The sequence below is a fragment of the Myotis brandtii genome, unplaced genomic scaffold, assembly GCF_000412655.1.
Source record: "Myotis brandtii unplaced genomic scaffold, ASM41265v1 scaffold708, whole genome shotgun sequence".
Lineage (NCBI taxonomy): Eukaryota > Metazoa > Chordata > Mammalia > Chiroptera > Vespertilionidae > Myotis > Myotis brandtii.
In genome coordinates this window covers 742186-765039 of record NW_005370777.1, presented here as the reverse complement: position 1 = coordinate 765039, position 22854 = coordinate 742186, and the positions used below count along the sequence as shown (strand labels likewise).

Genomic DNA, 22854 nt, shown 5'->3' with positions numbered 1-22854 from the left:
TTCCTTCCTGTTCTGTGACAGTTGAGGTTGCAGAGAACAGGTTGGTTCCTAGACTTAAATTTGCACGAAAGTTATATTGGGTTCTCAGAAGACCAAACCATCATGTAGCTTTTATCTCTATAGGATTGTTTTGCTCAATGTTTAGATATATTAAGCTTTTCATACTAAGTAATGAATGTTAAGTGATTAAATAAGAATAAAGAAATGATCAGAGCTCCCCTATACCCCCGTGTTTCTAGGTAATTATAATTGCCCAATATTGCAGCCATGGAGTCCATGCTTAATAAGTTGAAGAGTACTGTTACAAAAGTAACAGCAGACGTCACTAGTGCTGTAATGGGAAATCCTGTCACTAGAGAATTCGATGTTGGTCGACACATTGCCAGTGGTGGGAATGGTCTAGCTTGGAAGATTTTTAATGGCACAAAAAAGTCAACAAAACAGGTAAGTTTTCATTGAATCCAATTGGAAAAAATACATGCTAATAAGGATCATAACATGCATGTATGCATTTTTATGTTAAGAAATGCCAAAAATGATGGGTTCTTTAGTTCTCATTTTGTCTGATGAAGTCATTCAAAAACAAATGCTTTAAACATGCCTTGAATCTCCTGGTTGTAAGTATATTGTTTGATATATCATCTCATCTTATAATTTAATTTTGTTTACTTAAACATATCAGCTGCGCAAATGATTATGTAGTATTACATTTTAATATTTAGCAAAGTATATGTTTTAGAATAAAAATTGTCATGTTTCTTTTCATATTTGTCAATAAGTTATTGGTAAAATAAACAGTTAAATTTTTTTCAGCATTAAATGCATTCTTATGTAGTGTATTCTTATTCTCTCTTTAATTCTATAGCCTTCTTGAAAATTAACTCCTGTAATATTCTTTTGCATTTAACCTGAATAAGTTTTACCACTGGAAAGGGCTATATTTGTTGGCTACAATCAGTACTAACGTGTCTTGCTGTATACTGATTTTAAAGTTATTTTAAAACTAACTGACCTTTTAGTGAGTAGTAGTATATGAATGAGTTGTAGTATTATTTTCTAAATTTGACTTAGGAGATCCAACAGATTGTTCTTAGAAATGTGGAGGATCATTAGTGTTAAATTTTACTGCAGCTGTCTGTTGGAATTGCTAAAGAATTGAAAAACCTTCCCATTTAAGGCCTCTGTAGAAGTATGTTCTTTAAAAGGAAAAATCACCATTTCTAAAAGTACTGTACTTCCCTAAAAGTGAAACATTTGGATTGTAAGACTTATGGGATTTATTACACGAATTTTCTGGTGACTATCACAGTCATATAATTGTGGATATGTATTATTTGTCACTTTTCCCAAATCAGCTTCTTTCCCAAACAAGTATTAAAGACTAAATTGGCTTTGATAATACTTTTATGAAAAGTATTGCTGGTATGTGGTGTTTTTTTTTTAAATATGTTTTACTGATTTTTTTACAGAGAGGAAGGGAGAGGGATAGAGTTAGAAACATTGATGAGAGAGAAACATCGATTAGCTGCTTCCTGCACGCCCCCTTCTGGGGATGTGCCCGCAACCCGGGTACATGCCCTTGACCAGAATCGAACCTGGGACGCTTCAGTCCGCAGGCCGACACTCTATCCACTGAGCCAAACCGGGCAGGGCGCTGGTATGTGGTTTGTACCTGACCTGCAAATCTTGTTTTTATTGCCATTTGGAGGGAGTCTTTAAGTCCAAAATTGATCTGTATCTTCAATGCTGACTGATTTGTCATTTTTTTGAACATTGTTTTCCCTTTAAATTCAACAGAATTTCATCCACAAAGTAAGTGGTTACTTGAGTACTAACTACTTAAAAAGCTCATGAAGTTTGAAGTCATGAAGCCTATAAATGACCAACCTCCCACAATAGCACAAATTTGCTTTTACAAGTAGTTATATAAGGGGAAAGTGAAAAAACACCAAATTTACTGAATTTTACATTACTTTTTAAGGATGTGGTAACATAATAGTGTCTTTGTGCTTAACCAAAAGTGTCCTAGGTATTTGTGTTTATATTAGTAGTTCATACATACGCTGACATCCTCTGATACTATTGGAGCTGCTGCTCATAGAACATGAGAACAAGGCACAGATAGTAGATCATTGATTAATTACTGTACAGTAATACAGCAGTCCTTAATTGCTGACTGCCAGAACTGGGTTCTCTTAGGAAACTTTACCATATTTCTTGTCCCCTCACCCCAAAATTTATTGCTTTGAGGAAAAATATAGTTTTGAAATATTTCATTGTTCTCTATGGATGTGGTTTTGAAATGTTTTTCTTTGCCTCTTTCGGGTCAGAACTGATGATCCTATCTGGACTACTGGCTCATTCTTGAAGGAATAGCTAAGTCTTTACTCACCTGGGCACTGAATTAGGAATCACAGAAAATAATCTAGAGTTTTGCTATTCAGTATATTTAGTGTGGTAGCCGCAAGCTTTATATAGCTATTTTAGTTAATTGAAATTCTATAAAATTAAATTCAGTTCTTTAGTTGCACTGGTCACATTTCAAATGTTCCGTAGCCACATGTGGCTGGTTTTACCATACAGGACAAAATATAGAACTTTCTGTGAACTTATAGAAACTGGAAGGAAAAAACAAAGGAAAATGATACTTTCCATAGTCCTCCCCCTCCTTACTTCCCCCTATAAAGGGACATTGAGACTGAGGGCATCTTTCTTGATGTAGCATGCAGTGTACTTGATTGCAGTTGTGTTTTATAGCAGAATATATGATCTTAAATTTGACTTTGAGGTAAACAACAGATTAGGGACTTTGGGCTAAGAGATTCGAATGCCTAGTTTTAATAGTTAAAAATAAATAAGGGTGTATCTTATCTCTCAGTCTTCTCAAAACCACCTTATTTTTAACTTAATCTAAATAAAATTTTAGATTTTGCTTTATGGTTTTGAGAAAGAAACATTGTCGCAAAATCACATGAAAAATGAAGAGTATGATGTTTGGTAGTCATCACTGGCCAGTCATGAAAGATCCATAAAATAGAGATCACAGGGAACCGCTGTGTTTAAAAAACCATTTCTGGTGGCTTGAGGGATAGGTTAGTGGAGGTCCTGATTGCTGTTAGGAAACCCTAGACACATTGGTCTACATTAACTTAGATTTTATTACTTTAAACTATCTTGTTTTCAGCAAGTGTTCACTTTGTAGTAAGCAAAGTAGCTTTTAAAAATTATAAATTAGGCGTATATCAAAAGATATATACAGTCCTAGCTGGTTTGGCTTAGTGGATAGACTAGCAGCCGTGGGCAAACTACGGCCGGATCCGGCCCGTTTGAAATGAATAAAACTAAAAAAAAAAAGACCATACCCTTTTATGTAATGATGTTTACTTTGAATTTATATTAGTTCACACAAACACTCCATCCATGCTTTTGTTCCGGCCCTCCAGTCCAGTTTAAGAACCCATTGTGGCCCTCAAGTCAAAAAGTTTGCCCACCCCTGGACTAGAGTGTCAGCCTGTGGACTGAAGGGTCTCAGGTTCCACTCTGTCAAGGGCACATTTTTGGGTTGTGGGCTTACTCCCCAGTAGGGGGCGGTGCAGGAGGCCTCTGACCAATGATTTACTCTCATCATTGATGTTTCTATCTCTCTCCCTCTCCCTTTCTCTTTGAAATCAATAAAAATATATTTTAAAAAAGATATATACAGCCTCCATTTTGAGAAACATTTGTTTTTACAATAAATTATTTCATAGCCTTTTTAAATTTAAAGATAGGCTATTTAGGAAAAATACTTTTTTAAAAAAATATTTTTTATTCACCTGACATTTAGATTTATTTACCATAGTTCTGATCCAGTTGGCATTCCTTTTTTTTTTAAATCCTCACCCGAGGCTATTTTTCCATTGATATTTAGGGAGAGTGGGAGAGAAAGGGAAAGACAGAGAAACATCAGTGTGAGAGAAACACATCGATTGGTTGCCAGGGACGAGCCTGCAACCAAAGTATGTGCCCTTCACCGGAATCAAACCCAGGACTCTGGTCCGCAGGCTGATGCTCTATTCACTGAGCCAAACGGTTAGGGCAGGAAAAATACTTTTTAGTGGTAACTTTCTTTGCTAATGTATTTTAAAGAATATGAAGTAAATAAATAGTAGAGTGCTAATATGGCTTATGTTTTCTTAAGTAATTTTTTTAATAAAAGAATTTTTATTTAGAGTTAATAGTTGTTGAATCTTAAGTAGAAGATATATTGGATGGTGACACTATATTATCTTTTTGTATGTTTGAAAATTTTCATAATGAAAGGTTGAAAAAGATTTTAATTCAAGACAATAATGAAAAGCTTCATGTAACTGAATTTTACATTACTTTTTAAGGATGTGGTAACATAATAGTGTCTTTGTGCTTAACCAAAAGTGTCCTAGGTATTTGTGTTTATATTAGTAGTTCATACATAGGCAATAAACATCTGTCTTCTAGGTGTAGATCCTGTGGTGGGGTACAGAGATACTTAAGGCATGGTTTCTTTCTTCAAGAAACTTGTAAACATATAAGGTGGCAGGAGTTTTACACGAGTGATATTTGTTAGCAGAGGTTAGTATAGTGAAATACTAGAAGGAAAACACAAATTAGAAATTAGATAATAGTCTTCTGATGAAAGAGTTTTCTCTTAGGATGTAGGTATGAGGCCTAAAGTGTTAGTTAATTAGTAACAACTTTGTTGAAAGTGGTTTACTTTAATTAAATAATTGAAACAAAGAAAATAACCTATTCTGACCTATGTAGGAATCTTTCATCTTTGACCTAAAAGAAGACTGTCTGAGAGAGTTTCATGTTTTTCTTCTTTACGAACTGTAGTGTTCCTCATTAAGGTGTGAAACTGCAAGAGTCAAGAGCCATTTCACATGACCTGTTTTTAAAGATGTAAAATATCTTGAAAAAATAAACAGATTTAAGTTGGATGCATTTATAAAATGTGTTATAGCAGAACACTTACTAAAATAAGGTTGTCACATGAATAGTGAGATAGGAACTTGAACTTCTAGGTCATTTGTTTTTAGTTCAAATTAATAGTACGTAATGCTCTTAGCTCCAGATTGTCTTGTGTCTCATAATGAGCAAAAGAGGTAAAATAATGTATTTATCAGTATATATGAATGTTGTTTAAAGCTCTCACTTAAATGATTGTTTTCCTGAAGGCATATGTCATGTTTTACTGGGGTGCTCGATATATATTGGCCATGTGTTATTTCTGGGGAGACAAAACGGTGTATTGGCTAAGAATGTGGGCCCTAGGATTAGACTGACTAGATTCGAATCTTGATTTTTTCATCTTACCAGGTGTGAAATCTTAGATAATACATTTATCTTCACAATGCCCTCATCTGTGAATTGAGGATAATAACTTGTGTCATAGGGTTGCTATTAGGAATGAAAGAATTCCTAAAAAGTCTACAGAAGCTTGGGGAATGGGATGTTAAAATTCAGTACTAAACAGTCCCTGTATGTTACCACTTTTCAGAGATTTAAGTTAAGGATATCCTCTAATATCCTTAACTTACTTGTACATATATAAGGAACCTCTAACTTAAGTTGTATTTGAGAAATTTATTGGCTTGGAATTCTGCAGTGAAATCTCTGTTATGTGGTTAGGTTGCTAGGCTAACTTGTGAAAGCAATCATAATGTGGCAAAAATAATTAGAAGAGAACAGCAATAAAATGGAGAGATACTGTTTTGGATATTGAAGTTTAATAGTAAAAAATTTAATTAGAAGTTTTTGAAAGAGACTTTTATAGAAATTCTGGAAGAGCCATTCAAAAATCTTTCATGACAGGGAGGGGGATGGGAGGAGCTGAAGGAGGGCATAAGCGGTATAAATGGTGATGGACGGAGACTTGGCTTGGGGTGGTGAACACACAAAACAATTACAGATGATTGTTGTAGAATTGCGCACCTGAAAACTGTATAATTTTGTTAACCAGTGTCATCCAATAAATTCAATAAAAAGGAAAAAAATCTTTCAAAGAGTTTGGAAGGCTAGCATTGATTCCTGCTAATTTTGCTTTCAACTTTATCAGTTTTCTTTGTATTTATGAAGGAGATATAACTGGTTATTCATCAACTATCAATATGGCTAGTTTTTGACTGATTTGTTAAGATTGGGTAAATGAATGGGAACTATTTTTCCTGGGTAACTGAGAGAGAATGAAAGCAAGATGACAGTTAAGGAAGATGTGTGGTTTTGGTAGTATAAAATAAGCTGTGAATGATCTCAAAGAGAGGTGATGGGGGAGCATCTTCCTGTACTGTTAACCATTCCCATTACTACCCCATAACAAGATAGGGATAGGGTAGAAGGAGAGAGAGAAATTATAGGTTATTCATATGTAAAAGATGCTTATAAATTGTTTTGTGTATAAACAACCACTCCCTGACATGTTCAAACTTTCTTTTAAAAAGGATTTCAAAATTTTGTAATATACTCCAGCGTTATCATTATGAATAGCATTTTGAATTTTTAAACATTTTAACTTTTATTTGAATTCTGGTTACGTAAGAGACTACTAAATGTGGGACAACACATTACACACAGTTTATGTGTACCTATGATACCAGAGTTCAGATATGGAGATTTTCCTGTGTTCTTAGATGAGGCTGTGGGTCTTATACCTTTAAAAATATTTAGATTTACTAATCATGAAGAAACAAGCTTTTTGATATTAGAAAAATATTACAATGGTGCTAAAATTTCCAGGCTATTAGTTTTTAATTATTTGAAGACTGTTGTGACACTTAAATAAAATTTTAATACACATATATTCTTGATTAAAATTAGTTACACAATTATTTTTTAGGAAGTAGCTGTTTTTGTCTTTGATAAAAAGCTGATTGACAAATATCAAAAATTTGAAAAGGATCAAATCATCGATTCTCTAAAACGTGGAGTCCAACAGTTAACTCGGCTACGGCACCCTCGACTTCTTACTGTCCAGCATCCTTTAGAAGAATCCAGGTAAGTTTTTATAAAAACTTATGTAAGAAACTTCCTGAACAAATAGTTTATAATAACTTTATTTATGAAATCTGTCTATACAGTATCCTGTCAGTAAAAAAATTTTTATAAACTGAGTGTTGAGTTCTTAAGGATTAGTTATTTCCCTAAAATTTATTTGCATATTCTGTGTATATGTCTGTTTTTGAAATATTAACTGAAGCTTTCTTCACATTTGCCATGAGTCTGTTTGTTTATTCTGTGCTCAACACTGCAATAGTCAAAGTGGGAGATGCAAGAGAAGTATAGAATACAGTCCCTGTCTGAAAGTTGCTGTCCTTGTTAATTTACTAGAATTTCCTGTCCTCTCGTCATTGATTCACTCTTTGGGGGCTGTTTTTATGTGTGTTCCAGGTACTGCTCTATACATTTAACCTTCTGTTGTGCCTAGTTTGTTAGTCCATAGCCTAAGTTGCTCTATCATCTATTTTTCTCAAGGATGAGCTTGGGATCTGTTGCTGAGAATGACAAAAAAAGTGAAATTTATGTTGTGTCATCTTTTAAAAAGATGAGCTTGGGATCTGTTGCTGAGAATGACAAAAAAATGAAATTTATGTTGTGTCATCTTTTAAAAAATATACGTTTTTATTGATTTCACAGAGGAAGGGAGAGGGAAAGAGATAGAAATGTCAATGATGAGAGAGAATCATTGATTGGCTGCCTCCTGTACACCCCCCAAACTAGGGCATGTGCCCTGACCAGGAATCAAATCCTGACCTCCTGGTTCATAGGTTGATGTTCAACCACTGAGCCACGCCAGTTGGGCAAAGAGCAGTAATTTTAAAAATTTAAAAATCTGACACCTTTCAAAATGGTATATAAAATACATAAAAAACAAAGCTGCTCCTATGGAATTGGTTATAGGGACCTGGACCTATGCCCTGTCCCTCTTTCTGATTCCTCTTGCTCCAGAGGCCTTTATGGGAAATTTGTAGCTTCCTTTGCACATAGTCTGAAAATTATATCCTTAGAAATAAAGATAATGTTTTAAGGTATAATGTAACAATATTTTAAATTAGTTCATTGGTTTTCCATGAAGAATATCAATCATCAAAAAGCACAGTTGAAATAATGTTTTATTTCCTGACTTTTTTAAGTTTTAAAAAATGTATCACAACAGTTATAACACTTAGTTTAAAAGACCGTTGAATGATTTACCAGTATAATTCCTATGCAAAGCTTCCTGACATTGTTCTATTGGTTTGAGTTATTAAGTTAATACTGAAGAGAAATCTAAAATAGATTATGTTTTTGTTAATAGAACCAATAATGTTTTATGTATAAGTAATTTTGTTAATGAGGAAAAAATGATAGTGAATAACCCTTTTTCCTTTTTAAAACAGGGATTGCTTGGCATTTTGTACAGAACCAGTTTTTGCCAGTTTAGCCAATGTTCTAGGTAACTGGGAAAATTTGCCTTCTACTGTTTCTCCAGACATTAAGGATTATAAACTTTATGATGTAGAAACTAAATATGGTTTGCTTCAGGTATGTATTTTTATTCATCTTGTGAAAAGAATTTTTTCCTTCAAAATTGTTTTTGGCTATTTCAGATTTATTAGCCATGTAGACTACTTAATGTAAACCATTGCATTTTTTTTTTTTAGTAATTTAAAAATTATTTCTTTGTTCTAGAATTTTCTGTAGTTTATTTCTAGACTTAAGTTATATTTAAATTGTTGGAAACATAATATGGGTAACCTTTGGGTAAGGGCACTCATTAACTGGTGCATGGGGTGGTTCCCTTTTGATTTTTTTGAGTTTTAAACCTTGTGAATTCATTTTGTAAATATTAAATTGAAATAATAAAGTAGTTAATAAAAAGAAATTATATCTTTAAAGGAATTATTTAATAGGTATTAGGAGATATAGTAAGCCATTTCATATATGTCCATATTTTCTGATTTTTCTTTATCTGCTTAGCAAAATATCTTCAGCTCTATAGAATAAATTGCAGTAGATTCTTAGTTCCTTGAGGACAGAGATCATTCCATTTATTATTTTTAACATCTTTATTAAGGTATAATTAACTGGCATACAAAAAACTTCAATATTTAAAATATACAGTTTTATAAGTTCATAAATCACCATCTCTACAATAAAAAGAATGCATATATCCTGCATATATCCATTATCCTCCCCCCCCGCCCCCCCAGTTTCCTCATATTGGTTATAATCCCTCTCCCCTGCTCTTTCTTATTTTCTATCTCTCGCCTTAGGAAATCACTGAACTGCTTTCTGTCCCTATGAATTGGTTTTTACTTTCTAGCATTTTATAAATGGCATTATACAATATGTACTCCCTTTTTTGGTCTGGCTTCTTTCAGTAAACCTAAATGTTTTGAGAATGAGAGAATATTAGTTAATATTTGAAAACTGAGCACAACACTATTCAGAAAAATGAATTTCAATATGAAGTGTAAGTATAAAAAATACTAAGAATTAGAATTAAATTGACAAAGGTATCTCAATATTTACTATCTGTAACTCAGGAACCAAAGATTTCCTCAGTTTTCAAAATCAGGAATTGAGTAAATTAGGATAGTAAAGTGCTTTTATATTATCTTTTTGCTTATAGAAAAGAACTTAATGGCCCTGACTGGGTAGTTCAGTTGGTTAGAGCATCTTCCAGATATGCCAAAGTTGCAGGTTCCACCCCCTGTCAGGGTACATACTAGAAACAACCAAATGAATGCATAAATAAGTGGAACAACAAATCTCTCTCTCTCTCTCTTTCTCTCTCCCTCCCTCTCCTTCACTCTCCCCCTCTCTCCCTCTCTCTCTCAAAACAAACAAACAAAATTTAAGAAAAGAACTTAATAGTTGTACTCGGGTTGTTGTCATGTTTATCCTAGCAACTGCGATTATCTGCACTTTTGCATTTGTGATGAAATTTAATTGTTATCTGAAAAATAAAAAATCTTTTATTGGGAGAGGCAGCTATTATGATTTATGAGACACTTTATTATTGTAATTGAAAGGAGTTTTATTTAATGTAAAAATGTCTGGTTATTTTTACATTTACAGGTTTCTGAAGGATTGTCATTTTTGCATAGCAGTGTGAAAATGGTTCATGGAAATATTACACCTGAAAATATAATTTTGAATAAAAGTGGAGCCTGGAAAATAATGGGCTTTGATTTTTGTGTATCATCGACCAATCCTTCTGAACAAGAGGTAATGAAGGTGTTAGTGTTCTAATTTTTTAAAGCTATGGAAATTTGTGACGGTGTCTGGAATGGTCAAGAGAATTTGTAAGCCTGATAAATGTCTAGAAATAGGCTGCATGGTACAATGGTATGCTTAAATTTATAGAAAAATTTTACAGTTCATTGTACCCAAGAGTATTCTTCAGCTCGTTAATTCCACAATAGTTAATGTTGCTTGAGAAAAAGATGCTAGATCAGCCGTGGGCAAACTACGGCCCGCGGGCCGGATCTGGCCCGTTTGAAATGAATAAAACTAAAAAAAAAAAGACCGTACCCTTTTATGTAATGATGTTTACTTTGAATTTATATTAGTTCACACAAACACTCCATCCATGCTTTTGTTCCGGCCCTCCGGTCCAGTTTAAGAACCCATTGTGGCCCTCGAGTCAAAAAGTTTGCCCACCCCTGTGCTAGATTTAAATAAATTTTGAGGGCTGTTGGGTTAAGGCATTTTTTTCCTCACCATGTCAAATGCACTAACCAACATTGTGACCCTCCAGCAATATTACCCCAACTTATTGGAGCATGATAACAACAATATCAATGATGACATTTGCTGAAGCACTTTTCTAAACACTTCTTTTTAAAAAAAAAAAAATTTTATTGATTTTTTTACAGAGAGAAAGGGAGAGGGATAGAGAGTTAGAAACATCGATGAGAGAGAAACATCGATCAGCTGCCTCCTGCACACCCCCCACTGGGGATGTGCCCGCAACCAAGGCACATGCCCGTGACCGGAATTGAACCTGGGACCTTTCAGTCCGCAGGCCGATGCTTTGTACACTGAGCCAAACCGGTTAGGGCTAAACACTTCTTATAGATTTACTTATTTAATCTTCATAACAACTCAGTGAGGTATAGGAAAAATACAATTAGGCGGTTAGGTTTATAGAATAAAATAACCTGCCAAGTTTAGGCTGGTGGTAAATGGTAAAGCTAGAATGAATCCAGTCTTTCTGGTTCTAAAGCACTTTTACTTAGTGATTATACCTGCCTATTTACATTTGGAAAACACTGTAGTATTTCAAGTTTTTACTATATATAGTTGTTAAGGGGACCTTGATTTGTCCTAAGATAGATTTGTAATTTAAACATTTTAAAGGGAAGCAGAAAGAATTCGTATTGATTATGTGCTGTGAGTGAAGCACTGCATGAAGCCTGTTTTCCATACATTTGTTTAATCTTTCAACTTTTTGAACCTATTAACTAAATCTCATAGATAGTAAAAGAACAGGTTTCAATCAATAATCTATTTGAGCCAATAAAACTTGAAACCTGTGTATCATAAAACATAGTGTATCATATAGTCTTCTGGAAGAGAACTCCAGTAATCTCAATATAAGAGATCTTTTTATTATCTCTTAAATTTGTTCCATGCACTTTCTAGATTTGGAAATTAGAGAATTGTATGATTTAAGGTGGGGATGACAATTTTTACTTACATGGCTAACTATGAATTTAAAACTAGATCATTGTTACTTGATAGAGGTTTGTTTTAATTTGAAATATGTAAGCTATAAAATCTCTTTTCTGTCTTCTTATAGCCCAAGTTTCCATGTAAAGAATGGGACCCAAATTTACCATCATTGTGTCTTCCAAATCCTGAATATTTGGCTCCTGAATACATACTTTCTGTGAGCTGTGAAACAGCCAGTGATATGTACTCTTTAGGAACTGTCATTTATGCTGTATTTAACAAAGGGAAACCTGTATTTGAAATTAACAAGCAAGATATTTATAAGAGTTTCAGTAGGCAGTTGGATCAGGTATTTATCTTTAAATATTTGCTTGCATTAAAAATGTATTAAATGCTGCTTTGATTTTTTTTTCCTAAAAATGTATTCAGAAAATTCTGAGATGAATGTCTTATATATAGTTTGTTTGCATAAAATCAACTTAGCAAAAGTAATTATCTAATCAGTGAGGATTACAGTCTGTTACTACAACTGTAATCGTGACATCTATTTACTAGACTGAATTTATTTATTTATTTTTTAAATATATTTTATTGATTTTTTTACAGAGAAGAAGGGAGAGGGAATAGAGAGTTAGAAACATCGATGAGAGAGAAACATCAATCAGCTGCCTCCTGCACACCCCCCACTGGGGATGTGCCCGCAACCAAGGTACATGCCCTTGACCGGAATCGAACCTGGGACCCTTCAGTCCACAGGCCGACGCTCTATCCACTGAGCCAAACCGGTTAGGGCTGAATTTTAAAATATGGTCTAAAAAACTGGGCATTTTGTTTTGGGAATAGAAATAATCAGCTAATAAAGATAAGTGTTTTAATTATCTTGCAGTAATAGAATTAGCAATTTGTTTGAATCTAAAAATATATTTTTAAGTAAATTTTAAGTTTCTTAAATGGACTTGACAACATAAATGCATATCTCTGAATATTTTATATTCATATTTAATATTATCACTCTTTTGAATAGTTGAGTCGTTTAGGATCTAGTTCACTTACAAATATACCTGAGGAAGTCCGTGAACATGTAAAACTACTGTTAAATGTAACTCCAACTGTAAGACCAGATGCAGATCAAATGACGAAGGTAAGTGAGTACACATGAATTTCTGCCTTAGGTGGAGGAACAGAAAATCTGTGAAAGTAGATAAACTGCTTCTAAAACAAGATTTAATCGGATATAGTCCCCAGATAATATCTGTATTCTTGAATGTATTAAATATTCAGCTTCTTTTACTCTTAAACATTTAAATAATTTATGCATATACCTGCTCTGATATAAAATTAAGATTTCAAAGAAACAACAGTTGTAACATAGTTATGCTTGCAAAAGTTTTGGACACTCCAACTCTTGTTCACTCATATAAGCATGGCCTTTAATAGATTAATGATGTTCTTTGTACCTCCAACTTGTTTTACTTAATATTTCAGTATTTTACTAGTTATGTAAAAAAAAAAAAAAAAAAAAGTTATTCCAGCCAACTCAAAGGTACTGCTTCTGAAAATTTGAACTTGGAAAGAAAAATAATTTGTTACTTCCTTATTCTGATTTTCTAAATTAGAATTTTTATGAAGTAATCTCTTAGCATTTTGTTAAATATTCTGAATATTTTTCATCAAATTGTGGCAGTTGCAGATATGAGAAGTACCTTAATATTTATCAAAATAATTTCATTTCCTGTTTTTAGATTCCTTTCTTTGATGATGTTGGTGCAGTAACACTGCAGTATTTTGATACCTTATTCCAAAGAGATAACCTTCAGAAATCACAGTTTTTCAAAGGACTGCCAAAGGTTCTACCAAAATTGCCCAAGGTTTGTTGTTGGTCAGATTCTTAATATAGTCAGGATTTTAGAATTTAAAGTTTACTTTAACTTGCTATAATAACTCTTCCAAAGAAATAAATGTAACTTTGTGACTGTAAAAGACTTCAAACTGAAGCCAGAAGTTTAGTGGACCTTCTTTTGCATTGTTCGAAAATGAAATAGCATAAAAAAATTAGAAAGATAAATGTCAGAAAAGAAACCCATAATCTGTTATTGTGGAGCTCATTGTATTACCAACACTTAAGGGGATACATTTGTATTGATGCTAGGCCTCTCCAGTTCCTCAACTCTCCCTCTCTGGCTTATTAAACAACGAATGTAATCCTATATAATAAAAGCCTAATATGCTTCGACCAGTTGCTATGATGCTCACTGACCACCAGAGGACAGATGCTCCGACCAGTAGGTTAGCTTGCTGCTGGGGTCCGACCCATCGGGACTAGGCGAGACAGGCCGGACATGCCCTGGAGCCCTCCTCAGTCCCTCCGTGGCCTTGATCATGCACCAGTGGGGTCCCTCTGCCTGGCCTGCACCCTCTCGCAATCTGGGACCTCTCGGGGGATGTCGGGGAGCCCATTTTGTCCCAATCCCTGCAGGCCAGGCTGAGGGACTCCACCGGTGAATCTGTGCACCGGGCCTCTAGTATAGTATAAACACTATGAATGCTAAAGAAACCACTGGAAAAATAATAATTTCGGGTTCCAAAATAATGTCCCATGTTTAATCTGTCAGATATTAATTGATAAGTACTGCTAGCCCTTTACTTGTTAGATGCTATGGAGAATAAAGAGGAAACAAAAATTTATTCTTGCTCTCAAGGCCTTTATAGTAAGTATAAATAGGATTAACATGCGTGAAGCAATAATTAACAGTATAGGACAGTGTTTAAATTGTGTGGTATGAATCATAAGCAGTGAAGGAATTAAGAGGAAAAACATACTCGTGAAGACTAATTGAGGGAAGGTTTCCTAAAGGAAGAGTGATTATATATCCCTTTTTATCTGTCACATTACCAAGTTATGTCTTTGTCCTGCCATAATTGGCAATAGCACCCTATTTTACTTTTAAAAGTGTCCCAATTTCAACCATAAATTATATGATCACCTTACCCAAAGGGATTGGAGATTTTAAACTATAATTTCAATGTTAGTACTAAAGACGTGAAATAAAATTTAGTTTTATGAAACATTTTTTCCTTTCAGCGTGTCATTGTGCAGAGAATTTTGCCTTGCTTGACTTCAGAATTTGTAAACCCTGATATGGTACCTTTTGTTTTGCCCAATGTTCTAATGATTGCTGAAGAATGCACCAAAGAAGAATATGTCAAATTAATTCTACCTGACCTTGGCCCTGTCTTTAAACAGCAGGAGCCAATACAGGTATGTATATAGATAATTTTCCTATTTATCAGCTGATATTCAGTAATACTGGTCAACAGTGACTATCATTGAAAACAAGGAATGGATATGTGACTTTTAAAAAACTGAGGTAAATATAAGAGACTTCTTTTCCATTGGTCAGCTATTTTGCATGTTTGAAGTGACCCATTCCTAAAATTATAATTGAACTCTCCAAGTAAGTGTCTGCAGTTCTCTATAAGTTAACATCTCAGAAAATTAATTGTAATGAGATTGTGCATGTGTTATACTGTTCCCATTGGTCTTATTAAAAGTTACAGGTTTGGAAAAAGAAGTATATCTTACACTTCTAAGTGTTCTTATCTGTTTTTTGTTTGTTCTGTTAACCAGAGTCTTTCATTTACACAGGTTTATGCCAGTATTTTCTCTTTTATTGTTAATGAAGAGTTTCATCAGAAAAGGGAAAATGCTTATAGCACCCAAAAATATGTGTGTGTATTGCTGTAAATGAAAAGCATAGTGTCTGATGTAAACTCTATTACAGTATTTATTTGCCAGATTCAAGATGGTCTTGGATTTCAGAGCAGTAGGGTCATATACCTGTGTTGGAATCTGTCCATTACCTCCTTACTTGAACAAGTCCTTAATCTTTTAAAGCTTCCATTTTGCTCGTTTCCAAAATGAAAGAGGCTGTTGAGAGTAAATGAAATTTTCTGGCACATAGTAAATTATTACTTGCTTTTGCCACTACATGGCAATCGCTTATTAATAAACCATCAGCTACCTGATTTAATGGTTTTGTGGCAGGCTGTTTGCAATCCTTCCCTTGAAAGGAGGGGAACAGAAGGAGGTCTTTGTGATAAGGCAGGAGTTCCTGTGGCTAAGGAAAGGGCAGATGAAGGAACTGGGGGCTTTGAGGCAGACTCCCGCAAACACTGTTAAGATATCAGGAGGGAAAGTAGCAGAGCCACATGTCCACTAAGCTATGCATTAGTCAATATAGTATCCCAAGGATACCATTTGAATTCTTATTTGCCTCCATTCTTTGGTACTCTTTTTCGCCTTAGTAGTCTAGCTAAAAATTCCTTCTGAAAAATTTTAACCGAGCCTTGGCAAGACTAAGTATTCTTCATGAATAGAAGAGGCAGTTTGTTCCTTATAATTTAGGTACGTGGTGGCAGCTAGGTGAAAAAATGAACTGAAACATTTCTTTCTAGAATTTTTCCTGACAGTCTTTTTTATTCCTGTACCTTTTCTTCTCTTGAGCTTCATAGAAACCAAGTGACAGAACTTACTGTTGGGGGCCATGTGATTTTGTTGCCCTCAGGCTTTTATTTCTTTACCCAGTTGCTTTCCAGATAGTTGGTACTTGTGGGTAAGAGACATATTACTGAAGATTTGTGAGAGTTAGGAAATTAGTCTTTATTTAAATGCCTAAACTGAGAGTAGATGTTAAATATTGTGCTTCCAGAAATGTAAGAGACTTGATTTGTATGTTTTTGTCTTCCATGCCCTCAGGCTAGCAACATGGTGAGTGTGAAAATATATAACTTATTCTTTAGAATTTTATTCTTTAGAATATTCTTTTAATTTTGGGATATATAAAATCATGTGAAAATTCTGGAATTTAATGCATTATTCCCTTTTTCTACACAGATTTTGTTAATTTTCTTACAAAAAATGGATTTGCTACTAACCAAAACTCCTCCTGATGAAATAAAGAACAGTGTCCTACCAATGGTTTACAGAGCACTAGAGGCTCCTTCCATTCAGATACAGGTATAATATTTGATTTCTTCCCCCCTTTAGTGATGATTTTGATTCTTAAAGCAAAAGAAAAAAGTAAAGTACACTTTGGGTTTGAATCAAATCTTTCATATAAATAACTCAGTAGTATATATTAATCCATTGAATTGCATCATACACTGTTACTAAAATGTACCCACTCTTAACAAATTTATTTTCTTTTTCTTTGAACACTGCCTTTGAATAGCATAAGGGTTGTCACATGGAAGAATTGGCTTGCCCTGCACAACCTTAAAAGTAGACCAAAGACCAATTAGTAGCTTCTTCAGAGAGTTACATCTGTCCAGTGTGAGGACAAGTTTATGACTCACAACTGTTTCTTCCAGATCAAGTGTACAATCCTTCAGTTCTGTGACTTGTGATACCACCACTGGAGCTTGGTGATGCTGATAACTGTGATCCTTATAAAGTTGTTATCTGCATAAGCCAGTTTCATAGTGCCATGTTCCAGAAACAGTTCAGCCAACAAACAGTCCCATGAGTTCTTCATTAACATGCTTACATGCTTCATAGCAATAACCCCCCTTTTCTTTCCTATCCATGTCTCCTAATCCCTCAGTTACTTCTGCACCAAAAACTTCTCAGCCCCAGTTGTTTCCCTTTCCTTTTTTTCCTCTTATTTCTTTGTCACCGAAGTCCTAATAGATTTGGTTTTGGGTGGGTTTGGGGGCATTTTGGTATGGAGGGCCTTATGGGAACCTAGTGAATTTGTCCATTTTGTATGACAGACCATCTTTCTTTCTTTGGGCAGAAGTGAGAGGTTCCTCTTTCTCCTTCACTCCACATCTAATCCAGTCATCTAATGTAAATGCAATGCTTGAGGCTAGAGATGGCACGGAGCCAACCAACCAGTTAGAATAGATTCTACCTTCTAACTTTTCTAGAACCTGCCCCTGCTCTCTTCCACACTATCACAGCCCTAGTTTAGGATTAGGATGCCTTCAAGTCTTATAAGAATTTCTTCAATTCTCCTTTCAGGTCTTAGAGTTTTGCCATTTTATATTACAGCTAAACATAGATCTTTCTAAAATTGTTCTAGAAGTCAGATCTGAGCACTTCTCAGCTTAGAGTATTTATGGTTTTCCAGCTGTCCTCAAGTCAATCCAAGCCCCTATTCCTAGCACGTGAGCCTTCCCTAGGTGGCTCTGTGACCCTCTAGCTTCATCCATTTTTACAAACACCTTAACTATAGGTAGTTCCCCACCATGCCCCCCTCTGAGCCTTTGCTCAGGCTGTGCTGTCTGCTGGGGATGCCTTTTCTTCTTCAACTACCTGACAGATACCCACATATCTTTGAGAACTCGACTTAAGCATCACTACTCTAGGGAACCTTCTGACTCCCTCCCTCCAATGAGTGCTCCCTTCTTTGTGCATCTCTGTTCCCCTGATGGACTTTCACCTGCAAAATCCCTGCATCCATTCCATCTTCTTCCCACCTAGGCTGGGCTCTGGTTGTGACTGGGTTCCTATCTATCACTGGCAGGCTGTACTGGGCTGGGTCCACCACAAACCCCAGTAAATGTTGAAGGAATGAAAGTACTCTCGGGGCCGTCACACTCTGTAGGGAGACCTGGTACATTGGAGTTAGATGAACTTGCATTAAACTACAAACACTCCAAGAGCTGTGTGCTCATGGGCAAGTCATTGGAATTCTGAACCTCAATTTCCTTAGCTCTGTCTACCTCTCAGTATTCTGTGAAGTAACATGTGAGGTGCCTGGTATAGTGCCTGGCTTACTATAAGGGGTCAAATATATATCACTCTGGCAGCCAAGAAGCAGAGAAGGAAAAGGTGTCCAGTTAGTGAGCAGGGGGTCAGGAGTGGGATGTAAGGGGGTAGGAATACAAACCTCTGAGACCCCAGTGTGCTTGGGTTTCTAAAACTGTGCTGGTCACCTGCTCTGTTGTGAGCAAAGTCAAGTTAGGGGATGGGAGTGAGGGTGACAGATCACAGGTGCTAAGGCCAAGCCAACCCCTGCGCTGGAATGGACCAGCACCCAGTGACATCACAATCCTGAGTAGTTGCTCTGGCACTGCTGGAGGGGGACCCTCATTTCTCTCCACGGAGCTCTAGGATGTGGATGTGAGAAAGGTGAGGAAGGAAGGCAGATGGCGACAAGGAACAGCCTGAGCTCCATACCCACGGGCAAGGCTCATGGTGACACTGGAGAGGCAGGAACGCTGTCAGCTCCTGATGCTGGCATTCGGGACACAAGTTCAGCCAATCAGCTGAAGATGAAGCCCAAGAATGTGCACAAGATTAAGGCGCTTATTGTCGACCTGGGCTCGCAGTACTGTAAGTGTGGCTATGCAGGAGAGCCAAGGCCCACCTACTTCATCTCCTCCACGGTGGGCAAGCCCTACGAGGCAGCTGATGTGGGTGATGCCTGCAAGGAGATCTATGTGGGCCACGAGCTGCTCAACATTGAGGCACCCCTGAAGCTGGTTAACCCTCTAAAACACGGCATTGTGGTGGACTGGGACTGTGTCCAGAACATCTGGGAGTACATCTTCCACAAGGCGATGAAGATCCTCCCCGAGGAGCATGCCGTGCTGGTCTCCGACCCCCCACTTAGCCCCAGCAGCAACAGGGAGAAGTATGCGGAGCTCCTGTTTGAGACCTTTGGCATCCCCGCCATGCACGTGACGTCCCAGTCACTGCTGTCCATCTATTCCTACGGCAAGACCACAGGGCTGGTGGTGGAGAGCGGGCACGGTGTCTCGCATGTGGTTCCTATCTCAGAAGGCAACGTGCTGCCAGGCCTGACTGGCCGGGTTGACTATGCGGGGAGCGACCTCACTAACTACCTGCTGCAGCTGCTCATCAAGGCCGGCCACAGTTTCACCAAGGACGACCACCTGCACGTACTTGACCACATCAAGAAGATGTGCTGCTACTCGGCTTTCCAGCCTGAGGAGGAGCTTGGCCTGGACCTGGAGGAGCTGCGCGTGGACTACGAGCTCCCAGATGGCAAGATCATCACCATTGGCCATGAGCGCTTCCAGTGTGCCGAGATGCTCTTCAAGCCCACCCTGGTGGGAAGCAGCCAGCCCGGCCTCCCTGCACTCACAGCCACTTGCCTGGGCCACTGCCAGGAGGCGGGCTTCAAGGAGGAGATGGCCGCAAACGTGCTGCTGTGTGGTGGCTGCACCATGCTGGAGGGCTTCCCTGAGCGCTTCCAGAGGGAGCTGAGCCTCTTGTGCCCTCGGGACAGCCCCGCAGTGGCTGCAGCTTCCGAGAGGAAGACCTCCGTGTGGACCGGTGGCTCCATCCTGGCCTCCCTACAGGCCTTCCAGCAGCTCTGGGTCAGCAAGGAAGAGTTTGAGGAGAAGGGCAGTACAGCTATCCACACCAAGTGCTGAGCGTGAGCTGACAGGCCAGGCCTCGTGGGCAGGCGAACTCAGGCACACTCTACATTTACAGAATTTCACATAAAATTTTAACACAATGGCTCTTGTCTAGTCCGGATTTCTTGCTTTAGTCTGATAGCAGAAGGTTGTGGGGAGTTGGGTTTAGAGGTATCAGCACCTTTTGCTCTGCTGCATCTGGAGCAGCAGGAGTGGGAGGTGGGTGGGAAGGGCTCCCCTTACTGGCCCCTCCCCTCCTGGAGGTGACATCTCAGAGCCCAGAGTTTGGCTTCCTGTTCCATTAGCTCCTCAGGGTTCAAAACCCAATTCAGCAGACACATTGATAGCTCATCCATGGACCAAGAGGGAAATGAAGGCTCAGATTAAGGACTAGCGTGGGTCATGTAGTTAAGTGGTGGGGGGACACTCAAAACCAGGTGTCTGACTTCCTTCTCCTGTTTCTGCCAGATGTGTGTCTGCCCATAGCTTCATCATTGCTTGATTGCCTTGCTCCCTCACTAAACTCCCCTCACTGCCTGCCACCTTCAGAGGTGCACACGCCCACAGGTGTGCCTCTCCTGAGTGTGAGGGGCCTTTCCACTTCAGCCAAAATTGCAACTTTTTTTGCAGTCACAAAGTAGAGCCACTGAATCCAGAGGATGTCGGAGGAACCAGAAAGTCCCTTGGAAATCATGTGGTTCTCTCCCTCCTGTAGAGGTGGGGAAACTGAAGACCAGGAGGGAGGGGCCATGTCAGTGGATGAGTCCAGGTCTTCTGTCCCAGGTCATGATTATTTCCAGAAGGGCAAACGTGGTTGCTTTAGTTTGGGCTGCTATAACAAAATACCACGGACCAGGTGGCTTATAAACAATAGAACTTTTATTTCTTACAGTTCTGCAGACAAAGTTTAAGATTAGGGTGCCAGCAGGGCCAGGTTTTAGTGAAGGCCCTCTTCTGGGTTGCAAACTGCTGACCTCTTGCTGAGTTCCCACATGATGGAAGGGATCTTTTAACTAATTTAAAGAATCAATTTACAAATACCCGTATTAGTGAAGTAAAATGAGTCATTGCTTTTATTTATGAGAAATGTACTATTCTGGAAGGTTTGATTATAGTTTGGATTATTATATACTTTCTTTCTAAATGAGTAATTTACAAGTAAATGAAAATGTCAAATATGTATGTGCCCTTTTCTTATGAAAACATCAAGTAGTTCTTCCCATACTCACAATTTTATTTCAGCTTGGTAACTTAATTTTCTATTCAGAAATGTTCCTTCTGCATTGAAGCTAATTTGTGTAGCAGGCAGGTAGAAAAGCAAACAGTAATTTAGTGTAATCATTCCTAATTTACTTATAGTCATGCTTTTGTGTCACAAAAGTGATGTTAAAATATCATGTACTTTGCCAAACTTAGTTTTGCTATTAAAATTTTGATTCTATGGCTGGCTACCTGGGAAGAAATTTTGGATTACTATTAAAAGTATATATTTTTTTACTTTGAAAAATATATAGTTAACTAGGGCTCCTGCGAAATTCGTGCACTCGGGGGGGCAGGGGTGTCCCTCAGTTTGGCCTGCGCCCTCTCACAGTCCAAGAGCCCTCAGAGGAGTGGGCCTGAATTGTCAGTTGGACATCTTAGCGCTGCCGCGGAGGTGGAAGAGACTCCTGACACCGCCACTGCCCTCGCCAGCAGTGAGCCTGGCTTTTGGCTGAGCGGCGCCTCCCCTGTGGGAGCGCACTGACCACCAGCGGGCAGCTTCTGCATTGAGCGGGATCAGGCCAAAACCGGCTCTCCGACATTCTCCGAGGAGTTCTGGATTGCGAGAGGGCAAGGCCAGGCCAAGGGATCCCACTGGTGCACCATCAGGACCTGGAGGGACACGGGAGGTTGGCCAGCCAGGGAAGGACCACGGGAGGGCTCCAGGGCATGTCCAGCCTGGGGTCCCCATCTGCTAGACCCCAGCAGCAAGCTAACCTACCAGTTAGAGTGTCTGCCCCCTGGTGGTCAGTGCACATCATAGTGACTGGTTGACCAGTTGACTGTCTGCCCCCTGGTGGTCAGTGCACATTGTAGCAAGCGGTTGAGCGGCCTTAGTATATCATTAGCATATTACGCTTTGATTGGTTGAACAGATGACCAGATGACCGGACACTTAGCATATTAGGCTTTTATTATATAGGATGTTAAGAACATTCCACTATAAAAATGGCTCCAAAAGTTTTTCATTTCTTGTCTACTATAAAAATTCTGTATAGATTATAATAAAGAAAAACATAGAATTTTAATTTTTAAAAGTTATTGACCATAGTTGTTTTTTCTCTTAACGTGAGCCTAATACCACATGTAAAGGTCACTTTTTTGACTCATTTCAATCCTTTTCTGCTAAGTTCTTTTGTTTAAAGTTGTGAAGTTTAAAATTTTTTTTTATAAGGGCATGCTTTCTAAAAGGCAAGGATATGTTGCTTTTGTCCAAATGACATGGGATGATTGGAGAAGGTGTACTTCTACTTTTTAGCCCTTTCCAAAGGAGTTGTCACTTAAAGCTTCTTGAAACATTCCCACAGGCCTTGTGTAGCCAACCTGGTTTTATAGTCAGTGAGATTAGGAAGGAGAGGAAAGGTTAAGTGACCTAAAAAGGCCATTTTTTCTTAATAAGGGGTTAGTTTTGCCAATAGGTATCAGCCGGTATTTTATTGAAATAGTTAAACCAACATGTATGATATTATTCAATACTAATGGCCCGGTGCACGAAATTCGTGCAGGGTAGGGTCCCTAGGCCTGGCC

General features: G+C 37.7%; 2 protein-coding genes across 3 annotated transcripts in view; both read left to right on the top strand.

Annotated features, from left to right (window-relative positions):
• Nucleotides 1-239: 239 nt before the first annotated feature.
• The window catches only part of SCYL2 (SCY1-like, kinase-like 2), a 45087-nt gene continuing 22472 nt past the window's right edge, over nt 240-22854 (top strand). Inside the window, exons 1-10 of one of the 2 annotated variants that reach the window (XM_005882349.2) lie at nt 240-444; nt 6854-7011; nt 8394-8538; nt 10078-10227; nt 11804-12025; nt 12701-12817; nt 13419-13544; nt 14759-14935; nt 16433-16444; nt 16571-16693. In XM_005882349.2, the coding sequence (XP_005882411.1) occupies nt 268-444; nt 6854-7011; nt 8394-8538; nt 10078-10227; nt 11804-12025; nt 12701-12817; nt 13419-13544; nt 14759-14935; nt 16433-16444; nt 16571-16693 (1407 nt within the window). In that variant the 5' untranslated portion in view covers nt 240-267. The remainder of the gene's footprint in view (nt 445-6853; nt 7012-8393; nt 8539-10077; nt 10228-11803; nt 12026-12700; nt 12818-13418; nt 13545-14758; nt 14936-16432; nt 16445-16570; nt 16694-22854) is intronic. The other variant, XM_005882350.2, reaches the window with a different exon arrangement.
• LOC102241516 (actin-like protein 7B) lies at nt 16968-20171 on the top strand. The gene has a single exon (XM_014530043.1). The coding sequence runs from the start codon at nt 18829-18831 to the stop codon at nt 20080-20082; it is 1254 nt and encodes a 417-aa protein (XP_014385529.1). The 5' UTR covers nt 16968-18828; the 3' UTR covers nt 20083-20171.

Coding starts and splice junctions, on each gene's coding strand:
- LOC102241516 (XM_014530043.1), top strand. CDS start 18,829: ATGGCGACAAGGAACAGCCTGAGCTCCATACCCACGGGCAAGGCTCAT.